The sequence below is a fragment of the Nomascus leucogenys genome, chromosome 21 (assembly GCF_006542625.1).
Source record: "Nomascus leucogenys isolate Asia chromosome 21, Asia_NLE_v1, whole genome shotgun sequence".
Taxonomy (NCBI): Eukaryota; Metazoa; Chordata; class Mammalia; order Primates; family Hylobatidae; genus Nomascus; species Nomascus leucogenys.
In genome coordinates, this window is record NC_044401.1 from 19,485,279 (window position 1) to 19,500,955 (window position 15,677).

Genomic DNA, 15,677 nt, shown 5'->3' on the forward strand with positions numbered 1-15,677 from the left:
TTTAAAAATCAACATATTAGACTTCATCAAAATCTTAACCCTTTTCTCTTCAAAAACCATGATCATGAACATGAAAAGGCAACCCACAGACTGAGACAAAATATTTTATATTTGTTCAAGGACTTGTGCCTAGACTATATAAATCTTTTTTTTTTTTTTTCTGAGACCAAGTCTTGCTCTGTCCTCTGTCGCCCAGGCTGGAGTGCAATGGTGTGATCTTGGCTCACTGCAACCTCCACCTCCTGGGTTCAAGCGATTCTCCTGCCTCAGCCTCCTGAGTAGCTGGGACTACAGGCACATGCCACCACACCTGGCTAATTTTTTGTATTTTTAGTAGAGACGGGGTTTCACAGTGTTAGCCAGGATGGTCTCGATCTCCTGACCTCGTGATACGCCCGCTTTGGCCTCCCAAAGTGCTGGGATTATAGGCATGAGCCACCGTGCCCGGCCTAAATAATTCTCACAACTCAAAATAAGACAACCCAATTTAATTTTTTTTTTTTTTTTTACACGGAGTCTCACTCTGTTGCCCAGGCTAGAGTACAGTGGTGCGATCTTGGCTCATTGCAACCTCCACCTCACGGGTTCAGACGATTCTCCTGTCTCTGCCTCTAGAGTAGCTGGGATTACAGGTGTACACCACCACGCCCAGCTAATTTTTGTATTTTTAGTAGAGACGGGGTTTCATCATGTTGGCCAGGCTAGTCTCAAACTCCTGACCTCAAGTGATCCGCCTGCCTCAGCCTCCCAAAGTGCTGGGATTACAGGTGTGACGCACTGTGCCTGGTCCCCATTTTTTTTAAATGGGTAAATTTTTTGAATACTTCAAATTTAGGGACACTTAACCAAAGATATACACACAGCAAATAAATTAAAAGATACTGAACATCGTTAGTCATTAGGGAAATGTAAATTAAACACACTGAAATACTACTATGTATCCACTAGAATGGACAAAATTAAAAAGACTGACCATACCAAATGTTAGTGAGGATGTAAAAAAACCAGAACCATCATATACTGCTAGTGGGAATGCAAAATGCTACAACCACTTTGGAAAACAAAACTGGCTTGGCAGTTTCTTAAAAAGTTAAGACATATACCTCCTGTAAGATCCAATCATTCCACTCTTAGGTGGTTACCCAAAATAAATGAAAACACATGTTCATACAAAGACTTAGTCACAAATGCTCACACCAGCTTCAGTTCGAATAGCCAAAATGTACCAATAACCCAAATGTCCATCAGCAGATTAATGGATAAACAAATATTGGCAAATACATACAATGAAATGCTACTCAGAAAGCAATCAGACGAATCTCAAATAATCATGCTGAGTAAAAGAAACCAGGTAAAATAGGACGTGTCATGAAGGGGATGAGGAATCTCTTGGAATAGATACGTTTGCCATCTTGATTGTTGTGATGTATTATGGGCACAATGTGTCAAAATTTATCAAATTGTCTGCTTTATTTTTATTTTTCTTTTTTTTTTTGAGACAGAGTCTCGCTCTGTCGCCCAGGCTGGACTGCAGTGGCGTGATCTTGGTTCACTGCAAGCTCCGCCTCCTGGGTTCACGCCATTCTCCTGCCTCAGCCTCCCGAGTAGCTGGGACTACAGGCGCCCGCCACCATGCCCAGCTAATGTTTTGTATTTTTAGTAGAGACAGGGTTTCACAGTGTTAGCCAGGATGGTCTTGATCTCCTGACCTCGTGATCCGCCCACCTTGGCCTCCCAAAGTGCTGGGATTACAGGCGTGAGCCACGGTGCCCGGCCCACTTTATTTTTTTTTACTTTTTTTTTTTTTTGAAACGGAGTCTCGTTCTGTCACCCAGGCTGGAGTACAATGGTGCAATCTTGGTTCACTGCAACCTCCGCCTCCTGGGTTCAAGTGATTCTCCTACCTCAGCCTCCCGAGTAGCTGGGATCACAGGCACCCACCACCAATGCCCAGCTAATTTTTTTGTATTTTTAGTAAAGATGGGGTTTCGCCATGTTGGCCAGGCTGGTCTCGAACTCTTGACCTCAAGTAATCCACCCGCTTCGGCTTCCCAAAGCGCTGGGATTACAGGCATGAGCCATCAAGCCCGGCCAAATTGTCCACTTTAAATATGCAACTTTAAATATGCCTTAAGAATTTTAAAAAAGGAAATAAAAATTAAAAATAAATAATTATGCCTTTAAATGTCCACTTTATGCCAATTCTATTTCAATAAAAAATATTTTAAAGTTTATGATGTATAGATACATATCTATATCATATACGTATAATCTTTTATGATTCCCTGCTGTAATTTTTTTACTCACCAACTACAGGTTCCAATAGTGTCAAATGAGAGGGCTTCTACTCAACTTACCCCACAACACTTACTATCTTCACTAGTCCCGGACAATGTCATCTATGCTCTTTGAAGGATGTCCGCTCTTCTCTGTCTAGAGAATTCTAGTGAGTATCTAGAGGTAATGAAATCTATACTGAATAAAACTGAATTAGCATTCCTTCCACTTCATATCCATTTTCATAAGGCAAGAGCTGTTTTATTGTAAATTCACTTACATAATGAGAATACTCTGGACATTGCTTAGTAGGGTTCTATTTGCAATTTATTCTGAACTTTATCCATTAATTACAAGTACAGTGAATAATAATTACTACTAATCACTAAAATAAACAGATGAAGCACTCAAATGTATAAACCTTTTATTTAAAATTAGAGACTCGAATACAAATTAAATAAGTACAATATAAAATAGTAAGCCTTCATAAAACAGATCATAACCACTTTAAATCATACTATTTCTACAACAAAATTAAAGAGAAATCTAAATACAGTCCAAAATCAAATTATTTTTAAACTCTTGTCAACATTAAAATTATTACAAAACATTCAAAGAGATTTAATTAGAAGATGAACAAGGCCAGGTGCAGTGGCTCACGCCTGTAATCCCAGCACTTTGGGAGGCCAAAGTGGGTGGATCACGAGGTCAAGAGATTGAGATCCCTGGCCAACATGGTGAAACACCATCTCTACTAAAAATATAAAAATTAGCTGGGCATGGTGGCGTGTGCCTGTGGTCTTAGCTACTCGGGAGGATGAGGCAGGAGAATCACTTGAACCGGGAGGTGGAGGCTGCAGTGAGCCAAGATCACGCCACTGCACTCCAGCCTGGTGACAGAGCGAGACTGTCTCAAAAAAAAAAAAAGAAAAGAAAATGAACAAAACTACTACAGAGTGATTCCTGCTATCCACTAAAATAAATAAGAATTAAAATTCAGTATGATTTCCATTCATCCACAGATAAAAAGCACCTCATTTTAAGAAGACAGTTATCTATTTCTTTCCAAGGCTGTGAAGACTGCTTTGTTGATTTGACTTTTAATTTTAATATGGCACAACAAGCTTGATCAGTAAAAGCAATATTATTAAAAATGTTTAGAATGTTCCTTACAGACCCTTTCTGCTTCACTTCATGAATGAGGATATCATATATTTAACATTTAAAACATTATGACACAATAAATACCTTTTAAAGGTATGTGGCAAAATAAAAATATACTCTGATTCGAGCTGGTGTTTGGAAAAAATAAAAATATACATTAAACAATGAAGTCTTGGCTGGGCGCAGTGGCTCACACCTGTAATCTCAGCACTTTCGGAGGCCGAGGCGGGTGGATCACTTGAGGTCAGGAGTTTGAGACCAGCCTGGCCAACATGGTGAAACCCCATCTCTACTAAACATACAAAAAAATTAGCCGAGCCTTGTGGTTGCACACCTGTAATCCCAGCTACACAGGAAGCTGAGGCAGGAGAATCGCTTGTATCCAGGAAGTGGAGGTTGCAGTGAGCTGAGACCAGCCTGGGTGACAACAGTGAAACTCTAGCTCAAAAAAAAAAAAAAATGAAGTCTCTTCTTTCCTTTATGATGGGGAAATGATCATATTCATTCTATTTTTTCTTTTTACTGTCTTAATTCTTGAGGAAAAACGTTTTATATTTTTATTATCAATGTTATAAATCCAATTCTAAGACTTTGCACACAAAAAAATACCAAGGGAGATAGTATAATATCTCAAGCTTGTATTTTCCTGAAATTATTGGTAAAAAGTAGAACTAGACTTAAGTAGATAACAGGAAAATACAGTATTATGGTGTTTGTATACAAAAAATAATCCAAAACAAAAACAAACACTCAAGATGGCACCCACATTATTCCAGAATAAAGTTATTTACATATATACAAACAATTATATGACTAAATAAATGAACATTTTCCTAAAACATGCATATTGTGAAGCCTTTTATAATTAAACCTATAAAATCAAACTAAATTGCATATTATCAACTGTTGTGATTACAGCTTTCTGCACACCAGGAAAGTTAACATTTTAACATCTGTTGTTCTACAAAACTGAAGATAAAATGTCATCAAACTCAGCATTTCTCTAGAAAATTTTATATACCTCAGCAACCTGTCATACTGCCTGTCATAAAATAAAGGGACTCTAAAATGTACTTACTCTTTCCAGAAAAAATTTTTTTTGTAGAGAAGGGGGTCTTGCTATGTTATCCAGGCTGGTCTTGAACTCCTGGCCTCAAGTGATCCGCCGGCCTCGGCCTCCCAAAGCAGTGGGATTACAGTCGTCAACCACCACACCAGGTATCTTTTCTAAAACTTTAATTTCCACTATTGCTCTTTTGAAACCATTTTAATCAAGTCACATTTCTTGGAGAAAATTCACTCAAGGTTCTGAAGGAATTAGTTATTTTCTACAAGCAACTCTGTCATGAGTGATAGAGTTGTAGCTCTCTTAGAAGTTTTTTTCCTCTTTCAAAGAGAATGAGAAATATGCAGAGATTTCTTTACTGACTCACTAAATGTAAAGATTAAGAGGACATAATAAAATTTTGGACTACAGTAGCATATAGGTTTTCACAGTTTATTTACTACTAACTAGCTATAACTTAGACAACTCATTTAACATGCTGTGCTTTAGTTTCATCTTTGAAACAAAGAGATTCGAACAGAAATCTCTTAAGCTTCCTTCCAAGTCTTACATGGTATGATTCTGTGCTTCTGCAGGAATTCTTAATTGATAAACTGAATCTTCCATAAATCAAGAGAACTGATGTGTACTAAAATAGCACAGCTGAACTAAACCTCTCCTTGTTAGGAAAAAAACACAAAGAGCATGTTCAAAGCTCAACTTTCCAAACCTTACTAGACCCATTCCCTCTTCAGCCAACCAAAGAATAGCCCGTAGAGTTAAAACCAAATATTTTAATTATATAAATTACTTTTAAAGTATAATATAAACCCATTAAAATATATTAAGTCTATGCTAGTTTTCCTACATTCTAATTTACAATATTTTCATTTTATCTACATTCAAGATAATATGTACAGTTAAGGGACTATTTAATATTCTTGCACTTCTAAACACTAGTAAAAGTTAAATAAAACACAGACGAAGAACAGAATATTAATAATTATCATATTGTGCCAAATTTTTAATGAAAGTATGCTGAGTACTATTTGTGGGCTAGAGAAACAAGGCAAAGGTAAAAAAGGAAATCCTGCTAACAAGTGCTGATGATCAAATGAATTTAGTTGTGTTTTGCCATAACTTAAAAAAGACAGGAGGGAGAGGGTTTTAGCAGAAATCTATTTAGGTAATACTGAATCATGACATTCCAGCAGCTTTTATGAAAAACTAATGTATAAAGTAGTATTTTGGTACTAGTGCAGTGCAAATTGGTTTTTCTTTGTCTAACTATGGACAGCAAGTGAGGCACTTAACTGTAAAATAGAAAAATAGGGTATATTTAAGAAGACATTCAAAATCATTCAGAAAAGATAATTAGCACTATTGAAAAAAGTTAGAAATTCCATTTTTATTTAACATGCATTCAATGTTACACATGTTTCACTAAGGAAAATCCTTCTGAAAGTAAGATTACTGTTTTATTTATAAGAAACAGAAAATATTTCCTTTTCAAGGGATTCTGGATTTCTAAGAATAAAATCCAAGTCGTCTCAACCTGAGTGCTACGTATTTATAAACTGAGAAAAATATATCTTACCATACAGGAAAAATGTTATGACTATCAACAAATACCATGAGCTGGGAGCAGTGGCTCCTGCTTATAATCCCAGATACTCAGGAGGCTGAAGTGGGAGATCACTTGAGCCAGGAGTTCAAGGTTATAGTGAACTATGATCATGGCACTACACCAACAGAGCCAGACTCCATCTCTTTAAAAAACAACAACAAAAAACGCCACGTACCACGTGATCCTCAACTTTATCCTTGAAGGATCAGATGCTTTTATTTTATATAACTTCAGAGAAGGGCACCTAATGACTACAACAGAATGATAGATATTTAGCACCTAAATTTAGAGAACACTTAAGTATTGCCATAGTTTTAAATAGCTGTATGTCTGTAAGTTGAGGGAAACCAAATACATGTTGTTCAATGATATTATCCTTAATTACAAATGCATCTACCTACAATATTCAAACACAATCTTATTTCTCCCTGAAGTTGCAGACGTATATATATATATCCCTTTTAACAAGTAAAGTGAGGTTTATTATTTCTTCACCATCACTAAATTGTCTTCCAAATGTGGCACTTTCTCAGGTTAGACAAAAAGCAGTTCCTAAAAAGTCATTTATATTCGACCATTAGTATTACTTTAAATGTTCTTCACTATGGGACAGAGGTCAAAATTGAAGTGAATGGCCATGGACCTTCTGTTGAAATACACAAGTAAATATAAGCAGGAACAGAGGAGATGAACATACATTAATTTCCGACAACATGTTGGCACATAAATGCTTATCTATAGGGTGAAAAAGCACTTAATGAAAGGATAAATATTTGCCATGACAGTATTTCAAGTATATGGAGACTAGTGTTTCCTTTCTTCATATCTAAGTGAAATATTCTTATGTTGCCTAAGTAAACTTGACTTTAATCCTGGATAGAACACTTTACTTCATATGTTAAAACTGATGCGTGACATTAACTGAAGTTTTCCACGAGACAATTTAATCATCCCCATTGAGAAATCTTATAATCCTACCTTTTCTTCCTTAATTTGCTTATAGAAAGGCTTTCCTTGACTCTGAAAGGAGGAAAAAAGGCTCTAAAAAAACATTTTACACGAGGGAGACTGGCAAATTTCAATAATTCACAATCCTCATATTTCTCATTTATATTTGCTTTATCAAATTTCATTCCTTACTATATAATTAATTTTCGCAGACAAAGAAGGGCCAAAATTCTCTTATTTATATATTTAAGGTAATTTTTTCTATTTTCTTTAATATATTCTAGCTTATTTTTTAAAGTAAATGAGTACATGAAAGAAACAGGAACATTGCTGATGCAATTCAGTTAAGAAATAAGTGCATATAGCTTTCAATATAAATAGTTTGGTACCTTACAGCTAAGTAAAAAGCTAACAAAATCAAAATGAAAACTCAGCTCAATATCTAGAATCTGAAAAATATGAGACATGAATACAAATTCTACATAAATAGTAACAAAATTAGGGGTAGGGAGTACTCCCCTCCAAAAAAAAAAAAAAGGCAACTGAATATTTTTAAGAAAAGTTAAGTGGATATCTGCCTCCCAAAAGACCACAATATGCTACACAGTAACACCAACATGCAATAGCTGAAATGTAGAATCACATTCTGGCTGCTGCCCTTGAACTTCTGCATTTAATTTAGCATTCTCTTGTGTCTGGCTAATTTCACCTTGCAAAGGAGGAGATATGCCATGACTCTCATCTACAGAAGCACCGTCAGACAAGGTATCTAACTGTAATGGGAAACAAGCAATGTGAAGTTTACTATCTCTTATCTCTTTATCGAAATTGGTCCTCTCATCAGCATCTTCCAGCTGTTGAACTGATGTTAAATACTGTTCAAGCAGACTATTGTCCTGCTCGTTATTTGAGCTTTCCTTATTCCATTCACCATGTTCTTCACTAACATCCCCTAAATCTGATTCTTTGCCATATCTGACTGTGTCAATGGAATTCCCCATTATAGAGCTTTCACTGCCTTCTGTGGAACTTTTCTCAAAATCCAAAGAATGCGGCAAAGAATGAACTTGTTCTGTTAGAGAGGAATGAAAACCAGAGTCTGGAAATTCTGGTAATGATTTCTCTTGAGGAGCTACATCAGAAGCAATGAAACAATCAGCATTTTGATCAGAAGAGGACTCCTGGCTTTGGGTAAATAATGGAGGTTTCGATGGCGCAAGAGTACTTGATATAGGAGGAACATCAGTATGCCAGGAACTTAGACGCTGGTCCACCGTCTGTTGCCAAACCTGTAGAGACCTTACCTATAAACCAGAGAGTACATTTGTATTATAAAATTAAAAGTGTCTTTTTTTGTTTGTTTTTGAGACAGGGTCTTGCTCTGTCACCCAGGCTGGAGTGGAGCAGCACAATCACGGCTCACTGCAACATCAACCTCCTGGGCTCAAGTGATCCTCCCACCCCACCTCTGCCTCCTAAGCAGCTAGGACTCCAGATGCCCACCACCATGTCTGGCTAATTTTTTTTTTTTTTTTTTTTTTTTTTTTTTTGAGATGGAGTTTCGCTCTTGTTACCCAGGCTGGAGTGCAATGGCACAATCTCGGCTCACCGCAACCTCCACCTCCCAAGTTCAAGCAATTCTCCTGCCTCAGCTTCCCAAGTAGCTGGGATTACAGGTGCCCACCACCATACCCAGCTAATTTTCTATTTTTAGTAGAGACAGGGTTTCCCCATGTTGGTCAGGCTGGTCTCAAACTCCTGACCTCAGGTAGTCAGCCCACCTCAGCCTCCCAAAGTGCTGGCATTACAGGTGTGAGCCACCGTGTCCGTCCATCTGGCTAATTTAAAAAATTTTTTTTGTAGCGATTGGGTCTCACTTTGTTGCCCAGGATGGTCTTGAACTCCTGGGCTCAAGCACTCCTCCTGCCTTGGCCTCCCAAGTGCTGGGATTATGGGCACAAGCCACCTATCTATTTTACAATTTTCCTTTGAGCTATTTTCTCCAGCAGTCATGAAGCTGGCAAATGGCAGAACTGGAGCTAGAAACTGCTGACTCCCTTTATCTTTTCCATAGCATCCCAAGCCTAAAACCAGACTGGCACAAATGGTACACGTCCCTGGTAACAAAAGGCCCTCACCAGGAGTGGGAATGGGCCAAAGCAATTCTCTTGCTTCTACTAGAAAAACAGCAAGAAGCACAACAGTACATGTCTAGCTGACTAAGGGGTCAATAATGCACAACAGTACATGCCTAGCTGACTAAGGGGTCAATAATGTATTCAAGATATACTGAGATCTATTCAATAAGACAGGTTAGAGCCCTTGATATAAGTAGATCTTGTAAAATAAGTCTCATTTCAGATACCCAGGTAGAGATTAGAGTTTTTAAGTATTAGCTAACAATATAGTATATGCAACTTTCTAGAATACCTAAAAACATACCAAATTCTTGATAATCTAACCTCTACATTTCTAAAGTATAACAAAAATTCCAAAATTTTACTGTAAAAACTGCAAACAGGAAAGCAGTATGTACAGTTTTTAGTTTCCCTTTAACCCCCCTCCAAGGTAATTACTGACAGCAACTTGATGCATATCCTTCCAGACTTTTTTCTAGGTAGTATTTTCAAACACACAGGGAAGCTGAGCACACTGGTGTGTGCCTACAGTCCCAACTGCTTGGGAGGCTACAGCAGAAGGATCACTTGAGGAGTTCAAGGCTGTAATGCGCTAGTGCTGCTTTTTTTTACTAAACAGTATTATTTTGGAGATCTTTCCATGTTGGTGAATACTATTACCTTATTCTTTTTAACTGTTCCATGGTATTCCACAGTATTATTATTCTATAATTTAACCATTCCTCTATTGTTGGTAACTACAAAACTTTACAAATCAATAATTATTTTTTCATTTTATAGGTCAAATCCTATTATAACAAATTTGGCCAGGTGATGTGGCTCACTTTGGGAGGCTGAGGAGGGAAGATTGCTTGAGCCCAGAAGTTTGACACCAGCCTGGGCAATATGGCAAGACCCCATTTCTATAAAAAAGAAGAAATGAAAATTTTATTAAAATATTTTCAAGGAATTATCATCAAGAAGTATTTGATGTGATACAATGCTAGTAAAACCAACTGCCTAAATTGTCCCTAAAGTGTGCTATTATAGGATTCAAATACTCTCCTATACAGTTATGTATACTTTTTAGGACATGCATATTGTAGTCATATACCATCTTAATCACCATTCATTCAAATATTCCCAAAAGATAGATCGATAGCTACATGAAACTTCAAACTGGGGTTGTTGTATCTATTGGAAAGCTCTAACAGCCTTCAGTTAAGCCAGTTTCCTCCTGCTTTATACTATTTTGCTTTTCTTGTCAAAATTGTCGGAATATTTTTCTTCAGATTAAATAAAATGCAACAAAATTCACTGTCCTAGTTCACAGTTAGTGGTGAAGAACACAAGCCATACCCTTAATCTTGAACAAGAGTGCTTAATACACCTGAGTACTCTATGATTATCTCAATGAATATAGAATTTTTATTTGATCATATATGAGGTAAATCAGCAGGAGGGAGTTTTACCTGGTTCCAAAGGAATCTGAAAGCTTCTTCTTGTACAAATTTTTTAATACGTTCTTCATCTCTTTCTTTTCGTAATCTACAATAATTCAAAACACATTATTGACATAAGGAAGGGTGCTTTGACTCAGACTTCCTGTTACAACTCATAAACACATGCATTGTAAAGAGATTAATAATCTAATAGTTGTCTTTCCCACTTTTAGAATATCCAAATTAAAACCTTATTTTTATTTTTTTAACCTCAGAAACAAAATGGAACAGTTTTATAAGTGACATCATAAACCTTAATTTTGAACTGTGACTCAAAGTAGAAGCCAAAGGAGATATGACTGAAATACAGGTATTAGTTCAACAAAGTATTTCCAGTAGTAAGAAATAAAATAAAATGTTAAATGGCTCTTCGTCAGGCTTCAATTTCTCAGCCAAACAAACCAAAGGAACAGAAAGTGCAAAAAAGGAGTGGCTATCCAAAGCCTCCAAAACAATTAAGGGTCACACTTAAGTACTCATGATCACAACTTGAAACACCCTCTCCTAAAGACTAATCCCATCAAACTTTACTATTCTGTTTGCCCAGGTCTCTGACCTACGCCTTGCTAACAAGAGACCTCCCATCCATTATTCCTCATTCATTCATTCATTCAAGTCTTAGCTCTGGGGTCACTGCTGTTCTCTCCATACTTAGGCCTATCACAAACCTAAGGCTCCTCCTTTAGTGATCCATTATCACCCAAACTGTCAACACCATTTTGTTCCACACCTCTGACCCAATTCTCCACTTTCTCTAGTCCCCCAAGCCTTTCTCCTGTGCCATCCAGAACTCCTGAATTACAATCAGCAAACTCCCTTATATATCCATCTCTCTCTGAACTTTTCCTTGTCCAAAGCAGACCCACTTCTGAGAGCACTATAGCCCTCTGAAGTGGACGCTATTTTTCCCTCTCACACATCAGGGTTGAAAGATTGCTTCTCACTGTTGTTTTCAAATGATTCTTCATCTCCCTCCTTTAACTACTGCCATCCTGCTAAATTTTCCAAAATTCTTTGTCAAGTACTGACCTCCCACCATCTGGTCCCATTCACTGAAGTCTCAGCACCACGCTTTCTCTTTGCCCCATACCTGTCATCATTTTTGGAGACCTCAACATTCACATGGATAATCTAAAAATAATCCACCCCATGTCAGTCACCCATTCTCATAGTTTCACCCTAAACCAAATCATTTTGACTATACCACTTTCAGACATGGTTCTAAGCACCCAACACCAACCACTACTTCCTATCCTCCCAGTTCACTTGCTGTAGTACCCTACTGCAACAGTCTAGACCTCCAGTCCAATGATCCTTCCCTCCTGCCTTCACTTCCCTTTTACCTCATTTAAAATTCCAGCCAGGCTGGGCACAGTGGCTCACACCTGTAATCCCAGCACTTTGGGAGGCCCAGGCAGGCGGATCACCTGAGGTCAGGAGTTTGAGACTAGCCTGGCCTACCTGGTGAAACCCTGTCTCTACTAAAACTGCAAAAAAAAAAATTAGCCAGGCATGTGGCGGGTGCCTGTGATCCCAGCTACTTGGGAGGCTGAGGCAGGAGGATCACCTTAACCTGGGAGGCAGAGGTTGCAATAAGCCGAGATCATGCCATTGCACTCCAGCCTGGGTGACAAGAGGGAGACTCCATCTCAAAAAAAATTTTTTAAATAAAAAATAAAAATAAAATTCCAATCAGCAAGGTAATTCACATCTGTAATCCCAGAACTTTAGGAGGCTAAGGCAGGAGGATTGCTTGAGGCCAGGAGTTCAAGACCAGCCTGGGCAACATAGACTTCATCTCTTTAAAAAAATTTTTTTTTAATTAGCTGGGCATGGTGGTGCATGCCTATAGTCCCAGCTACTTGGGAGCCTCAAGTGGGAGAATCACTTGAACCCAGGAGTTCAAGGTTACAGTGAGCTATGATCACGCCACTACACTCCAGCCTCAGCAACAGGGCAAGACCCCGTCTCAAAAAATATATAAAATCTAAGATCTATCATTATTACTCCCTCTCAAATATCTTCAGCTCTCTTGCCCTTCCCCCTCTCTCTCTACAATATCACCTAGGAAAAAAAATCATTCCTGGCTGAACCAAATTAACCATGCCTGAATCAGAACAGAACAGCTAAGAATTGCTGATGAAAATCATACAACCTGACCTATTGTTTTGCACTTTTAAGCATTTTCTCACATTGTCCAGCAACCCTCCTCCATTTTCCTCATAAGGTCATGTTTAAGATGACTACCTCACACCTCATACTTCTCTCCTTACACCTCCTTCACCCCCTCCTCATTTTCAGGCGTTGACCACATCTTATACATTATTGAAAAAGAAGCAGCATCAGATAGGACTTTTTCCCATCTCCCACCATCAAACCTACCACCTTACCTGCTCCTGCTCCCATCTCAGGCCACTTCCTCTACTTCGACACTACATTTCTTCCTCTCTTACCTTCTCAAGAACTGCAATCCTGCTCTTCCTTTTTTTTTTTTTTTGCTGCACCATCAGTTTTTCCCTCCTTATTTATTCATTCCATCAACACATGAACAAACTATATCTCTCATCTCCAAAAGAGAATATTCCTTTAATCTAGATTCTCCTCCAGACACCACTTAACTCTCTTTTCTCTTGTTTACCTCAAAACAACTCTTTCCAAGAATTGGCTACACTCATCCTTCAAACTCTTTACCTCTCATTCACTATTCAACCCATTCCAAAATGGCCTTTGTCCCTCTACACCACTGAAGCTGCTCTTGGGAAGGTCATTGTGCAGTAAAGAGTTAACTCAGCAGGACAGGGATGTTCAAACACTGTACATTGCAAAGATAAGACTGGCCCTTGACTGACTCCTTGGAGATAATCTCCAAGCCCTTGGAATATCCTGACTGAAAAGGAGTATCTTTATACCCCTGGGGTCTTGGTCCACATCAGATAGTTTAGGCAATCAATGATTTCTAGTCAACATCTGTTTTGTTTGCCTGGGGTCCTGGCACATGGAGTATCAGTGTGACCTCTATGTGGCCTGAGGTCCAAATAGTTAAGATCAGTTACATGGGTACTCAATACCTATGTGACTGGCCCACAATAAAAACCCTGGACACCAAAGATGAGGTAACTTTCGCCAGTTGGCAATACTTCATATGTGTTATACATCATTGCTGAGAGAATTAAGCCCTGTCTGTACAACTCCACTGAAAGAGAACAACTGGAAGCTTGCACCTCATCTCTCCTAGACTCTGCCCTAGGCATCTTTTTTCTTTACTGATTCTAATCTGTATCCTTTTGCTGTAATGAACCATAATGATGAACAGAATAGTATTTTCCCGAGTTCTGTGAGTCCTTTTAGCAAATCATCCAACCGGAGGATAGTCTGGAGAATCACCAACACAGTCACCAATAGCCTCCAACTGCCAAGTCTAATGCCTCTGTCCTCTTTATGGCACCTCTCATCTCTCCTGAAACACTTTCTCCTGTTGAAGGTGGAACTCTCCTAGTTTTCCTACCACTCTGGCTGTCCCTTCTCAGTATCCTTTGCTGCCTCTTCCTCTTCTACCTGACAATACCAGTAAGTATTACCAGTTGCAATATTAATGAAATCCTAACTTTCCTGGGTTAGCAGTCAGTAAAACATATGAGCCATGGGATTAAGAAATAATTCCTATTGTAGTCCTATAGAATTTTAGCCCCTTCTGAATCCCTGCTATTTTCTTTAATTCTTATTTCATGTACTGAATTCCATGTAGACTTCATCATCTTATCATTTTTATACTTGGTTTTTCAATGTTTTCTGTACCTTTCTATGTTTAGAATTACAGATCCCTATAAAGCTCATGTTCATTGAACATTTATCACTACACTGCATCTATGTATCAAGTGCTTTGCTGGGGATGGAGATGAGGAGATAGAGCAGATAGTGTCTGCTCTCCAGATGCTTTCGGTACACTGTAGGAGACAACCAAACCAACAGTGGCTACATTGTGTGAAAAGTGTTATAATCACAGAAGCACAGTGTTCTGAATCAACTGTAAGAATCTAACACCCTCAAACCAACAAAACAGTGCATCAAAAGGACTTCTGACCCACCTCCTTATTTCATCAGTTAAGCAGACAATGTGCTCTTGCATTCTGCGTAGCCGGATTTCGTAACGCACATCTTTGGCTTGAGGGTTGTAGTTTCTGGCATAAAATCCCCGCCAACAGGCCTGAAGCTTGGTGGCTGCATCATTTAACTTCTGAAGGGCAACTTTGTCTTGTCCCAAAGCAACAGATCTCTGGGTTAAAATCATGGGAAGTTTCTCTGAAGTTTCTTTATTTTCTGGTTGTGTATTTTCTGGTTTCTTTATGTCTGGTTGTTTCTGTTCAGCTGACTCAGGAAAAAATGTAAGACTGTGGTTATCATCCTTCAAGATAGTGCTGATTATTGTTGGCTCAGGACAAGGTAATAGCCCAGCTTTCTCATTTACCTCTGTATTGATTTCACTTCTCATCATTTGAACAGAATTCTCATTTGCAGCCCATAAAGGCTTTTCCTCTTCCTTATCCAACATCTGGCTTTCCAGCCCTTTCACAGATTCATCTGCAACACCATCATCTTCTAGGCCCAAGTTAATGCCCTGCAGCCTCAGCTCAACTGTAGGTGATAGTGGAGATAGTCCTGATGCAACTGGCATAAAAGTAGACTCTGAAGAGAGAAGACTACAGTTTAACTTGTCCTCATCCGTCTGTATGTCTTCCAGGTGCAGATCATTTCGAGAATATCTCGTAGTGTGTACAGAGGCTGGAAAATTATTCTTAACCGCAAATAACTGATCATCATTACTGTTTATCCCAACCCAAGAATTGACTTGAATGATGGGTTCTAGAAGAATCAACAGAGTATCATTTAAACCACTAAATATTTACATTTTAGTTATGTCCCTTTAATGAAATCTATTCCTTGAAATAGAGTAAAATGCAAAAAAATCCCCTCAGTGACTTCTTCCAATATGCCTAAAA

General features: G+C 38.3%; 1 protein-coding gene across 5 annotated transcripts in view; it reads right to left on the reverse strand.

Moving 5' to 3' along the window:
- Positions 1-2,684: 2,684 nt before the first annotated feature.
- The window catches only part of CEP97 (centrosomal protein 97), a 40,384-nt gene continuing 27,391 nt past the window's right edge, over positions 2,685-15,677 (reverse strand). For 2 of the 5 annotated variants that reach the window (XM_030801844.1, XM_030801846.1), the window contains exons 8-10: positions 14,766-15,540; positions 10,651-10,726; positions 5,483-8,365 (exon numbers count right to left, since the gene is read on the reverse strand). In XM_030801844.1, coding sequence (XP_030657704.1) covers positions 7,661-8,365; positions 10,651-10,726; positions 14,766-15,540 — 1,556 coding nt within the window. In that variant the 3' untranslated portion in view covers positions 5,483-7,660. Of the gene's footprint in view, positions 8,366-10,650; positions 10,727-14,765; positions 15,541-15,677 lie in introns of all 5 variants that reach the window. The other 3 variants (XM_003261756.3, XM_012500995.2, XM_030801845.1) reach the window with 3 other exon arrangements.